Source organism: Carettochelys insculpta, chromosome 3 (assembly GCF_033958435.1).
Source record: "Carettochelys insculpta isolate YL-2023 chromosome 3, ASM3395843v1, whole genome shotgun sequence".
Taxonomy (NCBI): domain Eukaryota; kingdom Metazoa; phylum Chordata; order Testudines; family Carettochelyidae; genus Carettochelys; species Carettochelys insculpta.
In genome coordinates, this window is record NC_134139.1 from 10,378,232 (window position 1) to 10,396,738 (window position 18,507).

At 43.8% G+C, this 18,507-nt stretch overlaps 1 protein-coding gene across 5 annotated transcripts in view; it reads left to right on the forward strand.

Annotated features, from left to right (window-relative positions):
* Positions 1–18,507, forward strand: part of PLCB1 (phospholipase C beta 1) — a 746,723-nt gene that overhangs the window by 23,079 nt on the left and 705,137 nt on the right. For all 5 annotated transcript variants that reach the window (XR_012644898.1, XM_074989347.1, XM_074989348.1 and 2 more), the window contains exon 2: positions 934–1,011. Coding sequence is in view for 4 of the 5 variants with exons in the window: in XM_074989347.1 (XP_074845448.1) it covers positions 934–1,011 (78 nt within the window). In the remaining variant the exon portion in view is untranslated. The remainder of the gene's footprint in view (positions 1–933; positions 1,012–18,507) is intronic.

Genomic DNA, 18,507 nt, shown 5'->3' on the forward strand with positions numbered 1-18,507 from the left:
CTGGGAAAAGGAGAACACACATTGAGAGACCCTGGTTAAGGGGAATCTGTACTGTTGGGGCCACACCCCCAGACTTAAGGACTAACTAGTGAGTGGTTCAGTGTTCCTGGGTCAGAGGGTCAGAGGCACGGGGTGGAGAGAGAGGCAGTGCTCCTCTGATTTGGCCAGCTTAATTCCGGATCTAGCCACTAGGCTACCCAGCCACCAAGGACCTGGCCACAATGGCTGTGTCTACACTAGCCAAAAACTTCGAAATTGCCATGTGAATGGCCATTTCAAAGTTTACTAATGAAGCACTGAAATACATATTCAGCGCCTCATTACCATGCGGACGGCCGCGGCACTTCGAAATTGACGCGGCTCACTGCCATGCGGCTCGTCCAGACAGGGCTCCTTTTTGAAAGGATCCTGGCTACTTCAAAGTCTCCTTATTCCCATCTGCTCATGGAATAAGGGGACTTCGAAGTAGCTGGGTTCTTTTGAAAAGGAGCCCTGTCTGGGCGAGCCGCGCGGCAGCGAGCCGCGTCAATTTCGAAGTCCCCTTATTCCTATGAGCAGATGGGAATAAGGAGACTTTGAAGTAGCCGGGATCCTTTCGAACAGGAGCCCTGTCTGGATGAGCCGCGTCAATTTCGAAGTGCCATGGCCGCCCACATGCTAATGAGGCGCTGAATATGTAATTCAGCGCTTCATTAGTAAACTTCAAAATGGCCATTCTCGTGGCAGTTTCGAAATTTTTGGCTAGTGTAGACGTAGCCAATATGACTAAAAATGGAGAGTTAGGACATGGTTTTAAATTGTGTGATATTCTATGGTTAGTACCTGCATGGTGGCTTTTATGACTGTTGTTTGTTAACAGTGAACATAAAGTGAATGGTATTGTATCATCTACTTGCCAGTTTAATGCTCATCTGGTTTACCCTTTGTTTCTAGGATTCCACTGTTGTGACGCCAATTGTTCTTAAAACGGATCCACATGGATTTTTCTTTTACTGGACAGAGCAGAATAAGGTAAGAGAAGAAACAGCTTTTTGGTATCGATTGTCAAGCTTACTAGCTGCTGCCTGAAGGTTAGTCCTCTTGCTCTGTCATAGAGGATGCCTACGGAGCACCACAGCTCTGGATAATGCCTCCTCCCCAGACCCTGCTGCACAGGATCTGTGTCTGGGGGGCTGTGTCTACACGTGCCCCAAACTTCGAAATGGCCATGCAAATGGCCATTTCGAAGTTTACTAATGAAGCGCTGAAATGCATATTCAGCGCTTCATTAGCATGCGGGCGGCAGCGGCGCTTCGAAATTGACGAGCCTTGCCGCTGCGCGGCGCGTCCAGACGGGGCTCCTTTTCGAAAGGACGGCACCTTCTTCGAAGTCCCCTTATTCCCATGAGCTCATGGGAATAAGGGGACTTCGAAGTAGGCGGGGCCCTTTCGAAAAGGAGCCCCATCTGGACGCACCGCGCGGCTGCAAGGCTCGTCAATTTCGAAGCGCCGCTGCCGCCCGCATGCTAATGAAGCGCTGAATATGCATTTCAGCGCTTCATTAGTAAACTTCGAAATGGCCATTTGCATGGCCATTTCGAAGTTTGGGGCACGTGTAGACACAGCCGGGAAGAGAATGACTGACAATTCTCAGATACCTTAGTGGCCCCTCTGTAAACATTGGCTACTACTGGCATAATAACATTGTTCCAACTTACATCTCAGGACAAAGCGTGGGTGAAATTTTAACTCCACTCAGGTCTATAAGAGTTTTTCATTGGTGTTTAGTTCCTCCAGGATTGGAGACATTTAAGGCAGTTTGTTTAACCCTCCCTGCTGAGTTACTCTGTGCTTCTCACCTGTAACCGAGGATGTGGGTCTGCATTTCTGAGTTTGTACTAATCCTAATTGGACACTCAGTCTCTTTCTTTAAATAAGTTCCTGTACACTGGTTGGGAAGACCTATATCGTGCTGCTCTGCTCCTGTTTTACACCCATGTCACTTCACTGAAATCAGTACCATCCTGTTTCCACCAGACAGACTCAGTGGCATTACATCAGAGTGAAAGTGGAGCTACGGAATGGTGAATCAGGTTTTTTTTTCCTCTTGTGAGTGTACTGTCACAGCGATTCAGTAGAAGAACATAGAGCTGTGAAGAAATTAGTTCCTTATGTCCCTGAAGATGGGGTGTAGTAGCACCTTGTTATAAAGTACACTTAACTTGTATCTGTTGCCTTTTACAAAACAAAATATGAGAATAATTTAGTTGCTTGTGTGCTGCAGATTGGAAAGTTTATTCAATTTGTTAAGAGGTTTGGCATAATGACATTCCCTTCATTTTCCTACCATTGTCTGTAAAAGCAATGTCTTAAGGCAGTTCTGTAAAATGGCTATTTATAGAATTGTTGTTGCCATATTCATGGGGGAAAAAAAAAGGAAAGTATAATGCCCAGGGCATTTTTTAAAAGGTTGGATATTTATACAAGAGACATAAGTGTCAGTTTGATTTTGAAACTGGGAAATCAAATATCTACAAAGGGCAACACAAGAGATTTTGTCTGGTTAATAATTCATGACAACTCAGAAAGGTTTTGAAAACAAGCCTAACGGTTTCCTTATTTAAAATGTTTCTGTTCAGGGACGACCACTGCAGTGACTACTTTGATTTATCTTTGTTGCAAAATTATGGAAGTGTTTTTTGAATGAGGCTTAAATGGAGAAGAGTTTACTTCTCTTGCTCATCCTAATTTTTGTTGTTGGTGTAAATACAATAATCTTTTGGTGATGACTGGGGCTGTTTGTAGAAATAATACCAGGCTGTGCATGCGCTTTGTGATTTTAATTTCAGAGTCACCAGCCCTTCTCATAGACTGGGAGCATTATTTTCAGGTTGGAGGGGGAGGGTATGCCTGGCCAAACAGAATAATGGAATGAATGATTATGGACTCATTTCTTAAGGGAGCTGATTTTTATCTGGTTGCCTGGCCCCTGATGGCTAAGCTATTTTGCACGTGAGTATTCAAAATATGCATACTCTTCACAAGTCACAATGTAGAAATCACTCTGTTGATGTAACGCCAACAGACCTTGGTCATCTGTGTGGGGAACTGAAGCTGGGACCTCTGGAACTTAGCGCATGAACAGGTTTTCTTCCAAATTGTCCCATCCATGTGCGGAATGAATTTTGTTACACGTACCAAGACACAGGTGGATGTGCACCACCAATAGAAAGACATTCTGCTGGCTGTGGGTGGCTGTGGAGGCTCTGCTCATCATCTGGGCAGCACCTGAATCTCTCTCCTGGGTGGCTGCCCACATGCTCATCTTACAGGGAGAAATGAGCATGAGCCTTGACTGCATGAACTACAAGCCAGCTGTCTTTTAGCTCACGTGGTAAAGGCTTGAGAGGTCCCTGATTTGATTCTGCCTGCCAGCATTATACTGGGACTTGATCTTCTTGTCTCTTTTGGCCCCACCCTATTTTCAGGAAGATGTGGCTGAATATTGAAGGTAGCTAATGGGTGATAGATACATGTATGCATAAACTGAACATACATTGCTTAAAAACACTCATGGCTTACACCATTCGAAAGGACCCTTTCAAATCCTGTCTCTTTGGGCTCAGGAAAAGATCGCTCTAGCTCTTCCATGTAGTATCTTTTCATCTGTTGAGCTAAGATGTTTTCAAGGACTAGGAAGTCGGTGAGTATTTTCTCGCCTTCTTCTTGTGGCTTCTTGCTCCCTTGATTTTATATCTGCTGATTATGGCACTACCTAGAAGGGAGGGACAAAAGTCAAGATGTATAGCTTGCCAAGGTGTACTTGAACCATCCTTTGTCCTATGCTTAATATGGCCACGTCCACAATGTGCGTAATTCAGATACCCCGAAATGCTGGGATGTGTTTTTTGCTTCTGGAGTCATTGGTGTGTATAAATTGTAGCCTTAATAAAGTCATTGGAAATTGTACTGTTGGTATCATTGCAGTCATAACTTCAACCTCTGCTATGTTAGAACACCAGGTTTCAATTGCAAGTAGCAAAAAGTCACAGACTTCACTCAGTGTGCTTCGCTTATGTTTTTCATCATAATTTTTCTCTAGGACTTGTTCTCCGGGAATAGGAATAGCTTAGCTCACGTCACCTTTTTATATATCAAACTCTCAAATAGATCTTCTAAGTACAGGTTGAACTCCCTTCAGCTGACACCCTCACAACCTGACTGGTGCTGAACCAGAGAATTTGCTAAACCATGAGAGGGCAATATTGTCTATCAGCGTGACCAACACTTCCACTACTTACTCTGCTCTTAGAAGACATTTAGGGGTAAATTAGAGCTAAATAACAGCACAGAACACTGCAAGCCAGGACTGGTGGCTGGAAACAAACTTTATGGGACTGTGGGAAACTTGGGCATATACACACTTTAAGTGGACATCCAGCTAACTAAAATCATGCTGGACCAGAGTGTGCTGGACTAGAGAGGTTAAACCTGTAACTGAATGGAAAAAAAATAAAACCAACGGTGGGGGATAGGCAGCCTCATACTGGAAGATTAGTTAAAACTGAAATTCTGGTTAAGTATTTGGTTAAGCTATTTCAAGGTGAATCTTTACAACTTATGGTTGGAAATTCAAAGAAGGAAAAGGAGCCTTGGGCAATGTCCATAGTGATATATGAAAGTTGACCACAGATATGCAATTCTAGCTATGGCAAATGTGTAGCTAAAATCAATGTATCTGCACTCAGCTAACTTGGCTGTCCATAATGAGGAAGGTTGATGGGAAAGTTTCTCCCATCATCCTCTTACTTCTCACATCTCTTGAGGAGGGCAAGGGTCCACTGTGACCCCGAGAGGTTGATATTGTGCATCTTGAATAGATGCGCAAAACCGAGCCCTGGAAGATTGACCTTCAGCAGGTTGATCTTCTGGGGTAGAGTAGATCTGTCCTTGCTTAAACACCTAACAACCATTGAGAGATTTTCTAAGAGACAAACTTTTCACAGCAGGTTGTGAACCATAACATTTCAGGCTGCTATCTTCAAGAAAGTTGAGAGGTTTAGTAGTTATAAACTCACTAGCATTTTTGACTTATCTGAAAATATTCTCATCCTCTTCTGTACTGCAGTAAGCAAACACATTGCTTGGTGTCATTACATGTAATTAATGCCAATTAACATGCATATGTGCAACTGGTCTTACAGTTTGGACAAATTTGTCAAAACCCCATTGTTTAAATCTAGAAAGAGTTGTATACGTCTGACATTAAAGCCTCAGTCAGACACGTATCTCTTTGCTGTTCAACCTTTAAAAAGATAAAAATCAGGTATGCTATAATCTAGGGTTGTCATATTTGACCTTTCAAAAAAGAGGGCACCCTTGAGAGGGTAATGTGTCTCTATCAGTATGTACCAACTCGTGTTGTATTAATGCAATATATATACTGTAACTAATCAATATGGTGTCAGAGTGAGTCTATAAGGTGCCACAGGACTTCTTGTTGTTTTTGAAGATACAGACCAACATGGCTAACAGATATTTTGGAGCATAAGCTTTTGTGGGCGAAGATCAACTTCATCTGATGAAGCGGGTCTTTGCCCATGAAAGCTTATGCTCCAAAATATCTGTTAGTCTCTAAGGTGCCACAGGACTTCTTGTTGTTTTATTTATCAATACAGTGTGATTTGGTAGATACTGATACAGATACACTCCTTCTCAGGGGTGTCTTCTTTTTTTTTAATATGGTAACCCTACTGTAAACTGAGATTGAGGTGTGTGCATGCACGTGTTCCCACCCCTAAAAAGCATTGAAAGAAAGGGTAGATACATCAAAGGAAAAATTCTGTATGTCTGACTTCTGTAGTGTTTTCCTGGAGATACTGTGCAGTTGGTGCAAAAATAAATTGCATCTATGCCAGTGGTAGTTCAATTTCCCCTGGTAACAGTGGTATTTCCTGTTCTGCCTGTACAAGATAATACACATCTCTGTAAAATCAGCTTCTGAGGTACAGATTGATGTTTATCTTTAAGGGTGCTCATCTGATATCTCTATTTAAAAAGAGACACCAAATATTAAGAGAGCCAACTTTCCTAAGAATAGCAAAATCACATTAAAGTACTTTTGTGCTTGATTAATACAGCATGGCTAGTTTTAGGGCAAGGGAAAGAAGAGACGTTGTAAAGGGAGATGAGGAAAATGTACAAGATGGTGCTAACAGTCGCCGAGTTTGTTTGGTTGCAGTTTGGACGCACATACTCCACGGATGGTGTGAAGGTGAAAAAAGAACAAGATTCTGTTAGTGTCAGATCTGTTCCCTTCTTCTCAGTTAAACCAGAGTCCAGACATGCCAGCAAATATCCCCCTTCCTTTCCCAGAGCACTGACATAAAAACAAGGTCTTTTTTTTTTTTTTGCTAAGAAGATAAGGGCATGGATTCAGTACTTTTCCATATGAATTAAAACTATATGTTTCAAAGCCTTGACCCCTAAAGATGATGATGAGTAAGATGCACAAAAGGTTAAACAGTTATGCATAACCTGATGCCCAGTTTACAACTCCAGGGGATTATTCCGTTAAGAATTACTGTGAGAAAGAGGAACAGGGAGAATGTGATTTGCCACCTCTGTTGCTGGGTGATGTGTACACTGGAGTCCCAGCAATTTTGAATGGGAAGAATCAAGGGATAAGCATAAAGTCCGGGCTAATGGATGGCCTTGGCAAAGGTGGAAAAGAAAGGGGAATACCTCACTAAGCTAGAAAGTGGCTCTAGCTCTTAATTTCTTAGATTGTAAATTTTTTTTTCCCCTCGGGCACAGGCTGATGGATGTAAAGTCCTATCACAATAGTCAGGTCTGTGATCAGGGTCTCTGGGTACTACCCCAAAAAATAACCTCAGAACAAAGTGCGAGTAGTGGCAGTGATCTACTGAACTTTTTTTGTAAGGCTGCTGCCAGCAGATAATCATCAGTTACAAGGGAACCTGGGTTTTTAGGGAACCCCAATCATGAACGTAGGCACTTGGGAAGTGACTTGTCCATTTGCAGGTGAACTCCAAAAAGGCCAGTACAGCACCTGTGACTTTCAAGTGTTGGACTTATTCCAGTGCAGTCCTCATTGTTCTGGGCTCTGCCTCCTTCCATTTTCGAGGGAACAAACAGGTACCCGCCAGTCACCCGCCTACCCAGTAGCAGCATGTCTGCCAGCCTGGGTCCACTATTTGCAGCTCTTGGAGTTCATATTCCAGGTCTCAGAATATCGGAATAGACACTTCCACTTGGGCTGGAGCTCAGGGTCTGAGACTCAGCGAGGGAGAGCGGCTTCAGAACCCTAGCAGCAAAGTCTGCGCTACTGTTTTTGTTTTGCAATGGGGAGATACCCTTGGAGTCTGCCCTTGATCTCAGGAGCTTTGCTCTGTTGTATTTGCAACCCCAAAACCCTATCCACAAGAAGAGGATCTATAAAGGATGGTGTTGTCATTTCAAGGACTGTTGTCTCTTGGACACCTATTGAACCTTGGGACAGCATTCTTCACCCTTGCCCTGCCTAATGAGATTCACAACTAAGAAAATCAAACACTGTAGATGGTGAAAATAAATTCTGGATGTGAAAGGTTCTGTCATAGTGGCGATAGCTTGTCTTTAAGAATAGTCCTTATGTGCATTGGGAAAACAGAGAATAACTCAAGATACAGGTTACCTATCCATTAATCATTAATCGTAATTCTTGATCAGTTGAATTCTGTTGCTTTGATGTTGCTTGTTTGAAGATGGAGAAGCTGGCAAAATAGTATTATAATATGGCTCTGCTCCCATTCCTGTGCTAGCCAGAGGCAGAAACTAGCTTAAAAAAAAAAGAAGCTTGAGATTTTTGGAGTATTTCTCTTGTCCAGCCAGCATAAGACATACATTATTTGTTTGTAGAATTCTTCAAATACCACACTGAACAGGTGTCTGGCTTCCTTTTCCTCTGAATAGCTTGATCTGGAGGACAAAGCTGTCCTGTGGGGAAAAAAATGCATGCACATTTTGACCAGACTTCTAGAGACAAGTTCACCTGTGTTTTGATCCTGCAACCAGATATAGACAAGATGGGAATCTGTCCATTGTGGGATGTGGCCTTAATTTTAAACCATTTAAAAGTAACAATTTTATAAGACTGCAAGTTGTCTTTTAATTTAATTGTCTAATTCTTGTAGTAATTGTTTATAAGGTTCCCCTGAGCAAAGTGCACTGTGGTCTTTGATTTATAGCTTGGCTATCATTTGTAATCAGTCAGCCCTAACTGAATTGTGTTTAAATTTGGATGGTGGCAGTTTTTTTTTTAAAGTTGCCTTGAAGATTTAGGTGCATACAGCTCCTTAGAAATTAATGGGTGAGCGTTTCATATATGCTTCAGTGACTCAGGACCAGTGGTCTCAAGTTTTTTCTTGAGTCATTCATCTGCTTCTGACAAATACCATAGAATGTGCCGAAATACCCTTAGGCAGCTTTGCAGAATCTCTGCAGACTCTCCAGGTGTTTCAGAATTACACAAAAATTGTACTTTTGTAGCATTCTGAGCAGGAAGTAAACTTCTGCCTGTAACAAAATGATCATATGTGCCCTTCTTTAGAGTTTTGGGGCCATGGAAATATACACGAATACTGTAGGAATCTTGCAGTTCTATTACTTTTTAGTGCCCCTCTGTGCTCAAATGAAAGCAAGATTTTTGCTATCAGAGGAGGTCAGGGAAGAGCTCTTTGCTGCAGGAAGTCGTCTTTTGAAAGACCGTTTTAAGTGAGGCAGAATAGTTGGCATTGGCAGTAGTGTGCTGTGCCTGACCTCACTCTTTTGTGGCCTGGTATGAATCTTATAATTGCTATGTTTGTAGGAATATAGCAATCTCCATGCACCTGTTCATATTGTTTGTGAGTGATGCTATAGATTCAGTGCAGCTCTAGGAAATAGGTCACTTTTACACCTGTGTGGTATCAGCCCACCTTTGTTGTGAACTAATAAGGATGTGTTGCAAACAATATAATTTTATTCTCTAATATGAACCAGGCAATTAAAAACATTTAGAATTTAATCATTTTAGGAAACAAAACTTATGAAAGGGAAAAGAACAGTTGTTTCCGTTTCTGGTACACATGCACAGGCCTGTGAAAGCCAGGGTTGGTGTATGTGAAGCTGTGATTATCTTTAACGTCACTATGGATGGAATGGCAGACAGTGCTCCCTCAATTTTTTTTCCATCTGTGAGTGGAATAAATGTTATGTGCACCAAGGCATATATGTTTGTGCACCACCCATATAAACAAACGCTGCTGGCTGGGCGTGACTGTGGCCACTCTGCTAATCAGCAGGGTGGCCCTTGAATCTCTGCTGGGTGGCAGCCCAAGTGCTCAGCTTACAGGGAAAACTGGTGTCAGGGCAGTGCACCAAATATCTGAAGGATTGTTGACCAGGAGGGGAATAGGGAGGTCCCGAGAGAGTTCTTGATGGGCTGCAGAGAGAGGCAAGTGAAGGATTGTTGAACTTTCAGGTCCACCAGAGTCTGCGGAATCTCTGTCATCTGAGAAGCACAGGCATCTCCTGCCACACAGGCTTCTCCTTTCCCTGTGCCGTTCTCCTCTCCACTCTGTCCTTGCCCATGCTGGCTGCAAGGGTGATCCTCCATGTCCTGTGCTTGTTCTCTGGAGCCGCACTGGCTTGCAAGATCTGCTGGAACAGTTGTCCTGTGTCCTCTTTTTTTCTCCTCTTCATCTTGGTGCAGAGGGACAGAGCCAGAAGGCTGCAGTGGCAGCTGCTGCAGACACAACACACTGATGCCACTTGGTATATTCACAATGGGAATTGAAGCTGTCGATACAGAACTCCCTCTCCAGTCTCCTCGCTGTGTTCTCACTTCCACTTTGGGCTCGGGAGAGCCCGGTGCCCATCACGGAGGCAGCCACGGTGCGTGCGGCTTGTGAGGTGGGGAAAGGTGAGGAGCTGTTGTAGGCATGGGCTGAGGGGGTCTAGGAGTATAGGGAAATGGGATGAACACTGGCGCCATTTTCCACTGGACTGGGTGATTTTTGCTGGGAATGAGCAGAGAGCGCACAGCTGCTGTTGGGGTTATGAAGCTGCCTGTGCCCATCTGCTTGTTAGCCTGTGTGGAACAATGGCACCTGCTGAAGTAATCGCTGACTGGCACGGGAAGTGTCCTGTTGTGGTGGAAGAAATAAGGCAGCAACCCCCACCTCCAACAGAAGCCTTTAGCAGAGGCTTGCGGAGTCCCTGAAGACAGCAACCCTGCCCCCCTTGGTGCTCTGCCACTTCTAGCACTTGTACAAATGAGCCAATCAAAAATGTGCCCTGCTGTGGGCTGCTGTCTTTGTAACGTCACTTACCCAGAGGCTCCTCGCCCTGAATCAGACTCTTCTGAGTTCGATAGACAGGACAGGTTCAAGTGCGAAAAAAACAGACCCTGTCTCACAGTGCCACTGAATCCACCAATCATCTGTTCCCTGTAATTCTCTGCTTTAGTCCTCCTCCACTTCTACCTCATCACTATAATTCTTTTGTTAAGTGAAAAGGAGACCTTTTAGCTTTATAAGCTGCATTCCCACGGCCCTACTTTAATTGTGGTTTTTGAAGTTGCGGGCAAGCATCAATGAGGACAAACTCCTATCTATTTTTAACGTAGCTGGGTAGGTTGCAACTCTAATACAGAACTTAAACAGCAGCTCTTCACTCTGTTCCCATACTTCTTTAACAGTGAGTTCCCTCAATTTGAACAAAGCCATCTAGTGCTGAGGCCTCCAAAGCCCCTTCTAATCTCCGTCCTATTCAGGGCTGGCATTCTGGTCTAAGCATCCAGCAAAACCCCTTGGTCTGAAGTAAGCTTTCTCAGGGACCCACCTACCATTGTTATACATGGTAAACTGACCACTCATCTGTGGGTGAGAGCTAATGGACCTCACCGAAGTGGTATCTGAATCTATTTAGCATTACCAAGAGAAAGCGAGGAGGGGGTGACTTGATCATGGTCTAGAAGCACCTACAGGTGGAGTAGGTTTCTGATTGTTGAGGGCTCTTCAATCGAGCAGACAAAGGCTGAACAAGATCTGGTGGTTGGAAGTGAGAGCAGAAGCTAGATAAAATCAGGCTGGCGGTAACTGGCAAATTTTTAACAGCGAGAGTGTCCCTTGGCACAACTGAACTAGGCAGCTGGTCGGTTCTCTGTCATTTGACATCTTTGTATCAAAACTGGGGATGTGGTCCCGGCCCCACTGGAATTGAAGGCAAATTAATATCAGGTGGACTAGGATTTCAAAAGAGACGAGCTAGCTCAACCACAAGATGGAACAAAAAAGCAGTCCTGCAACACTTTAAAGAAGAACAGAATAATTTATTAGGGGATGAGCTTTCATGGGACAGAACCACTTCTTCAGATCTGGAAAATTCTGATCAATGATGCCTGAGACAAAGAGGATTTAATAGAAAGAAAGAAAAACATGAAATAAAAACTGATGAATCAGCTAGATAGGACAGAAGTGGGGAAGGGGGGGAGAAAAATAACTTAATAGACACTTGCAGTAAGTAAGTGGGTTGCCTGGGATCACTATGAATATCAAAGATGGGGAAATTATGTTAACATAACCTGAGTGTTGATTGGATATTTGTCAAGGGGGGCTAAGTGCCACATTCAGAGGAAAAAAAACTAATTCAGTGTAGGAGTAGAGTATGTAGCAGTCTGCAGGGTCAGGCTCAATTTTAGCATTCCTGTAAAGGGTGGGTCGCTTTTCAGCTAATTAAAGGGCTGTAACACCATTAAAATCAAAGGAGCTTACGTCTGCTGGGGTTCTGGGCCAGTGTCTTTTTATGGTGTGTTGTGTCCATTTTTACAGAGCATTCCTTAGTGACATACAGGCAAAGAACTTTATTTCCTTATATGCTTTATAGAGCATTTTAATTAGAAAACTGGAGTAAGAGTTAAGGGGGTTGTGTGTGTGTGTGTATTTGAGAGTGTGTGAGGGAGGGAGGAGCGAGTCTGTTTGTCCATCCGTTCAAGAACTCCTCCTGAAAGGTAAGAGCTAGGACCATCACGTTTGGTATGCAACTTCGTCTTACAACCTAAAGCAAGGTAAGAGTTTGCTTGTGCCAGGTCAATGTGATGTGCTTGGAATGAGATTTGTTTTTCATAACACAGAAAGGGAGGGGGCTGTTGGCAGGTATAGTTATATGGTGTAATGACCACAGGGCCCAGAGATGGGGACTGGGACAGCTGAAACCACATTTAACCTGCGTGGGGCAAGGGCGGACATAAGCTTTCCATCTGCTGTGGCCAGCCCTGGGCAGTGCAGCCCTTGCCACCCTGGGCAGCCCCAGTGAGCTTCTGCCCAGGCAGCAGAGCCCCTGCTGCCCTGACCAGCCCCAGGAAGCCAATCCCCAGCCAACATGGTCCTGTCTGGCTCCTGCACCCGCATCCCACACCTAACCCCCTATCCTGAGCCCTTCTTGTCTCCCAACCTTGACTCTTACACCCCACCAACACACACCCAGGCCCCTGCCCTGTAGGCTCCAATCAATGCTGGGTAAATCTTCTAGACTACATCTACACGGCAGCCCTGTTTTGAAATAAGATATTTCAAAACCACACACAGAAGGCATTTTGAAGTAGCACCCAGCTATTTTGAAACAGCATTTCTAGGTCCATAGCACTATTTCAGAATAGTGCCATTGGAGCCCATTGTGGCCTGTTTCAAAATAGGTATCATTCCTCAGGAAATGAGGTTTACCAGACTCAGCATAATGCACCTGCTGTAGCGCATGCGTCGTTCAGATGCTGTCCAAGTTATTTTGAAATAAGTGCTGTTATTTTGAGAACTTGGCTGTGTGGACATAGCCCTCGCTAATAGACAACTAATTTAATCTCACTGATTTCATACAGAATTTTTAAAGAGTCCTGTAGTTTTAAAAATACCTGCTCCAGTATTGAAGTAGACTTGTTTAGTTTACTGAAGCAGGAGTATACTTTGCAGTCTATTTCACTGCTAAAAAGGTCTTGGCAGGAGGTCTATAAACACTTGCACTGTCTATTCTCTCCCTCAGAAAAGAAGGCCAAACAAACCCTTTGTACTGAGGCTTTTAGAAGATCAAGATTATAAATACTGTTGAATCAATGGGAAAAAGTGGTGCTGATGCTCCCCTCGTTGAGTGATTATCTTACCCAGTTAAATCAAATAAAAGTTATTATAGTATTTCCCGTTTGTAAATATTTGGTAGTAGTCATACCATTTCAGCAGACAGAACCTCTTACCATGAGTCTGCACTTATCTGTCGTGAGTCTTAGTCACATAGGCATTTGATCAATTCAGATGTATCATTTAAACTGCCTGTTGCTGCAACTGCAAGGTATGATGCACACTGAGCTGAAGAATATTTCAGTGCATTATGTGCTTTGAACATAACTTGAAGACTTCTGGATCAGATGGGATTTTTGTTTTTCTTAGTAGTGAATGTTTTTAGAATACATATTTTATGACATAGTTTCAGCATTCTTGTACCTGCTGGACACTCACTGATGTGGAGCTAAATAGAACGTTGAACTTGTATCTCCACATCCTCTCTGGTAAACTGAGGTACATCAGAACCTTTGGATCAATGGTCAGAAATCCAAAATCACTTTCTTTTTATTAATTATTGAAGGAACCTCTTGTGTCATCTGATCATTGTTGTCTTCAGCTATGATTTTAATTAAATTCCTAGAAGCCAGTCTGAGAGAGCAGTGAGTCGGTGTAGTACTATGGGAAAGAACAATCCTGTTAGCTGAGATATCAAGCAAACTAATTTTAAGTGGCTTTGTGATGCATGTTGGGACACCCAAGGTTCTGAAGTATCAGAGGGGTATCAGAGGAGCATCTGAAGAAGTGAGTTAACTCACGAAAGCTCATGCTCTAAACTTTTCCGTTAGTCTATAAGGTGCCACAGGACCCTTCGTTGCTGCCAAGGTTCTGAGTCGCTTTGCTGCCTCCTTCCAGCAGGAGGGAGCCTTACCTGCGTCAGATAGGCGTTAGCTCCGAACATGACCAACTTCTCAGCCACTCAGGCATTCTCCTCTGGGCCACACCAGCCTGCCTTTTGCTCTTCAAGTTAACGGATGCACCACACCCCCGAGTCCCTTCAAATTGCCCCCCTCCCCTGTGATTTCTAGCCCCTGACCTCAGGTTACCCACAGAAATCCCACATCCTCTCTTCCGTAAGTTTTACCTTAGTGAACTCCAGCCCTTGCTCCCGTATCAAGTAGATTAAACCAAAAAGAAATGTATTCAAGAAAGAAAAGAAATTCAAATAGAAACAAGTGTGAATGATTTGAAACAAACGCCTATATGTACAACACCACAGTATAATACAAACTAGGGCTAATACATATTAATAGTTACCTTCCTTACCGGCGGCCTGGTCTACACAACAGAGTTAGATTGACGTAAGGAAGCTTACATCAAACTAACTCTGCAAGTCTTTACACTATAATGTTGCTTCCATTGATGTAAGTTGTCCGCTACACTGACCTAATAACTCTATCACTTAGGTGGATGTTGCTAGGTCAATGCAGTGACTGTGTTGTAGACAATATATTGCTTACTTGGTGTGTTGCTGCCTTTTTCAGCTGGCATCTTGCTGTCCCAGGGCTGACAATCCAAGATGTCAGCACAGCGTAAGACTTCACCTTGAATGGTCTTGCAAAATATGCGTTGACTACTTATGCTACACAATCTGTTCTACCGCGTATATAGCAGGGATACTTGTGTTAGTTTTCCCGCCCTTAAGAAGAGTTCTGTGTAAGCTTGAAAGCTCATCTCTGCCACTGAGGGAAGTTGTCCCAATAAAAGAGATTATCTCACCTACCTTTTTTCTCTAATATCTTGGGACCAGCAGGGCTACAGTAACACTTCACATTTATGACTTGACTCTTAGCCAAGCCCTCAGACACAAGACAATCAGCAATACCAATACTGGCACCTACATGCTGCATGGTAAACATCAGGTGTGGCTACAGTTCTCCTCCCTGCTGGCTTTCGTGTTAGCAGGTGAACTCTCCTGCTTCCCATAGGTGTGCTATAGTGATCACTTGAATGGGAAAGACAGTAGTCTGTCTGTTTAAAGCAGAGCAGTTAACACCATAGGGGAGTCAATCCGGTAGTAATCTGTAGTCACCTGTTAGTCCCAGATGCTGTAGCCCTTCCTTCCCCCGCAAAAATGACCTACTTAAAAACCATCATTGGGTGGGAGAGAAGTTGGGCAGTAAAGGGGAATGTTTAAAATGAAAATAGAGGGAAATCTTTCCTGGAGGGCAGCTTCCCCTCCCTTGCTTTTTGTGTTTGAAAGTCAAGGGATTTCCTCTTAAAAATCAAAACATGGAAGTGGTTCAGGAGCCCGTAAAGGAAACGGGACTACATCAAAGAGAGAGGAGGCTTCATAGGCACTTGCTATTGGTAAAGATAACTTCTTATTGTGTTGGATGTAGGCTTAATAAAACAGGTGTGGGGAATTATTGATGTCCCCTATGGGCACTTCAAGTGAGAGATGGCCACAGCTTTTTAAAGGGTGCTTTTATGGGAAGGCTAAATTTTTGGAGCCCATCATGTGACCCCTTAATGGCCTAATTACTCAAAAAGGGCAGAGCAGCACATATTTTCTCTGTTGTCCCAATGTAACTTTTGATGCATGAAAGCATCTCAGCCAAGTTACTTACTGGAGAACAGGCCATGTTCCACCTTGGAATTGCTTCTAGTGAGTGGTCCTACTTTTGGAGAAGAGATGGGCGTATGCAGTTGTGGATTAGGTTCAGATTAATATTAAGGCTTATCAGTTTTAACATCTTAATAATTTTTGGTGGGGAAAACTGGGTCTTGGACAGAATTTTTTTCCCCCTCTCACAAAAAATATCTGATTTACTTGGAAGATGTCATGGTGTAAAGCAGGGTGGACAATAATTTTTGATGGAGCCACTCCAAGATTTTCAAAAGTAGTCCAAAGCTGTACTTTTCTATGGAGGGGGTGTGGGATCTGGAATGGAGGTTGGGTGCAGAAGACAGGGTGTGGTAGGAGGCTGGGGTGCAGGAGAGAGTGAGGGGTCTGCAAAGGAGTTTGGACAAAGGAGGGGGCTGTGATCTGGGGGAGGGGATTGGGGTTCTGGGTCTGGGAGTGGGTATGGGTGCAGGAAATGATTCTGGCCTTGTGGAAGGGGAGTAAGAAGGGGTGCGGGGTCTGGGAGAAAATTGAGGCCTTGTGCAGAGAAGAGGAGGTGCAGGGGTTTGTGTGTTGACCTGAGGCGAGGGGTTGGGGTGCAGGGTGTGGGAGGGAGTATGAGTGCAGGAGAGGATTCTGGCCTGGGACAGGGGTATAGGACAGGCTACAGGGTCTGTGAGGAAGCAGCAAACCACTGTGAGTGATGCTGCTCCATGTGCAGGTGCAGGAGTAAAAGGCTTGGTGGAGTGCCTCTGGCCTGCAGGCTGTACCTGGCCCACCTGGCTGTAAGTATTTTGGACACAAACTTTGACCAAAAAAAAAAAGGATCATCTGCAGGGGAAGGCTGTAACATGCTCCAAGCTCAGGAAGTTGACATGAGATGAATTCAGGTTGAGAATCAGATCTACATTTTAACAGTCTGTGTAACTAACCCAGAGGACAACTCACTTGGGGTCGTAGTGCATCACTAACAACTGTAAAATCAAGACTGTCTGTTTTCTGAACATATCTTCTCAGGGACTATTCTGAGGTGTTTTATGGCCTTTGAAATACAGGAGATCAGACGAGATGGGCACAGTGGTCCCTTCTGGCTTTGGTAGCTGGAGATACGACCTCTTTGAACTAATGATTGTGTGTGTAACTGTAACACTCAGCCTCTTTCCCAGACCTGAAGAAGCCATGTAGCTCAAAAACTTATCTGTCTCATAGAATCATAGGGCTGGAAGGGACCTCGGGAAGTCATCTAGTTCAGCCCCCTGCTTCAAGCAGAATCAACCCCAACAGCCAGGACTTTGTCAATCTGGGACTTAAAAAACCTCCACAGATGGAGAATTCACCACCTCTCTAGGTAATGCATTCCAGTGCTTCACCACCCTCCTGCTGAAGTAGTTTTTCCTAATATCCAACCTACTCCTCTCCTTCTGTAACTTCAGACCATTACTCCTTGTTCTGCTGTCTGTCACCACTGAAAACAATTTCTCTCCGTCCTCTTTAGAGCACCCCTTCTGGAAGTTGAAGGCTGCTGTTAAATCACCCGAGTCTTCTCTTCTGTAAATTAAATAAAACCAAATCCCCCAGCCTCTCCTCACAGGTCACGTGCTCCAGCCCCTTAATCATTTTCGTTGCTGTCCACTGAACCTGCTCCAGCACATCCACATCCTTTTTATACTGGGGGCCCAAGATTGGACACAAATATTCCAGATGTGGCTTCACCAGTGCTGAATAGAGAGGAATAACTACTTCTCTAGATCTCCTCATATTGCTCCGCCTAATGCACCCTAATATGCCGTTAGCCTTCTTGGCTATAAGTGCACACTGTTTACTCATATCCAGCCTTTCATCCACCATAACCCCGGGACATGTAGGTCCAAGAGAATATTGGTCCCCTACTTGTACGGTTAGCCCATGCCATTTGACATCTCTGAGCTCTTCTGAGTATTGCTTTGTCTTTGTCACTATTGTAAATTCAAGCACTGTTGATCTCTGTTTGCAGCTAACGTTAATGCACAATTTTAGGAATGGGGGGTGTCCTCGAGTGGGGACTCTATTTCCACCTCTCCTGTGGAAAATTGGGCAAGCTGTTTCAGTGTTTTGTGTCCATTTTTTCTCTCTGACTTTTGTTTTGTCTTCTAGATTCTAGGTATTTTGAAAACAGGCAGCGACTGCCTCACTATGTGTTTTTTTTTGTTTTTTTTCCCCTCACAGCTCAGTGGGGCACCAATCTATTGACATACCAATAACGTGGCAGCTGATTTGCTAAGATACATATAGTCCCCCAGTGGTGTAGAGACCTATGCAGTAACGGAACACAGCAGCAGGTTGGTCTGCTGGAAGTCAGACTTCCATTTTTTTTTTTTTTCCACTTTTCTTCCATGTTCATAGCCTTCACTACAGCACACAGGTGCTCTAGCACAGCTGCCATTGAGTTTGCCAGATGACCTGATGTTCATATGGGTGGAAAGAATACTGCTCTTACATCAGCTTTGGTACTTATGAGAAAAAGCGATTGATTTTTCTGGTGTCTGTTAAATTGGATTCTCTGCATGCAGTGATGCTAGTTCAAACACTGCCATCTCCTTTTAATGTTTGCTCTTCTTATTCGCTATTTATTGTTCCCTTTGTGCCTTTAAATCTTCATTGTTTTTTGAGGTGGGGGATGAGGGGGTGGAAATATGCATTCAAACAAATTTTTTCTCCATGTAAGATACGTTCCAGCTCTGTGCATGTCGTTTCACAGGATAAGAGTGTTCTTCAACTGCAGCTGCTAATGTGAAATAAGATGAAATTTTTTAAAAAAAGGTTTTAGCAGAA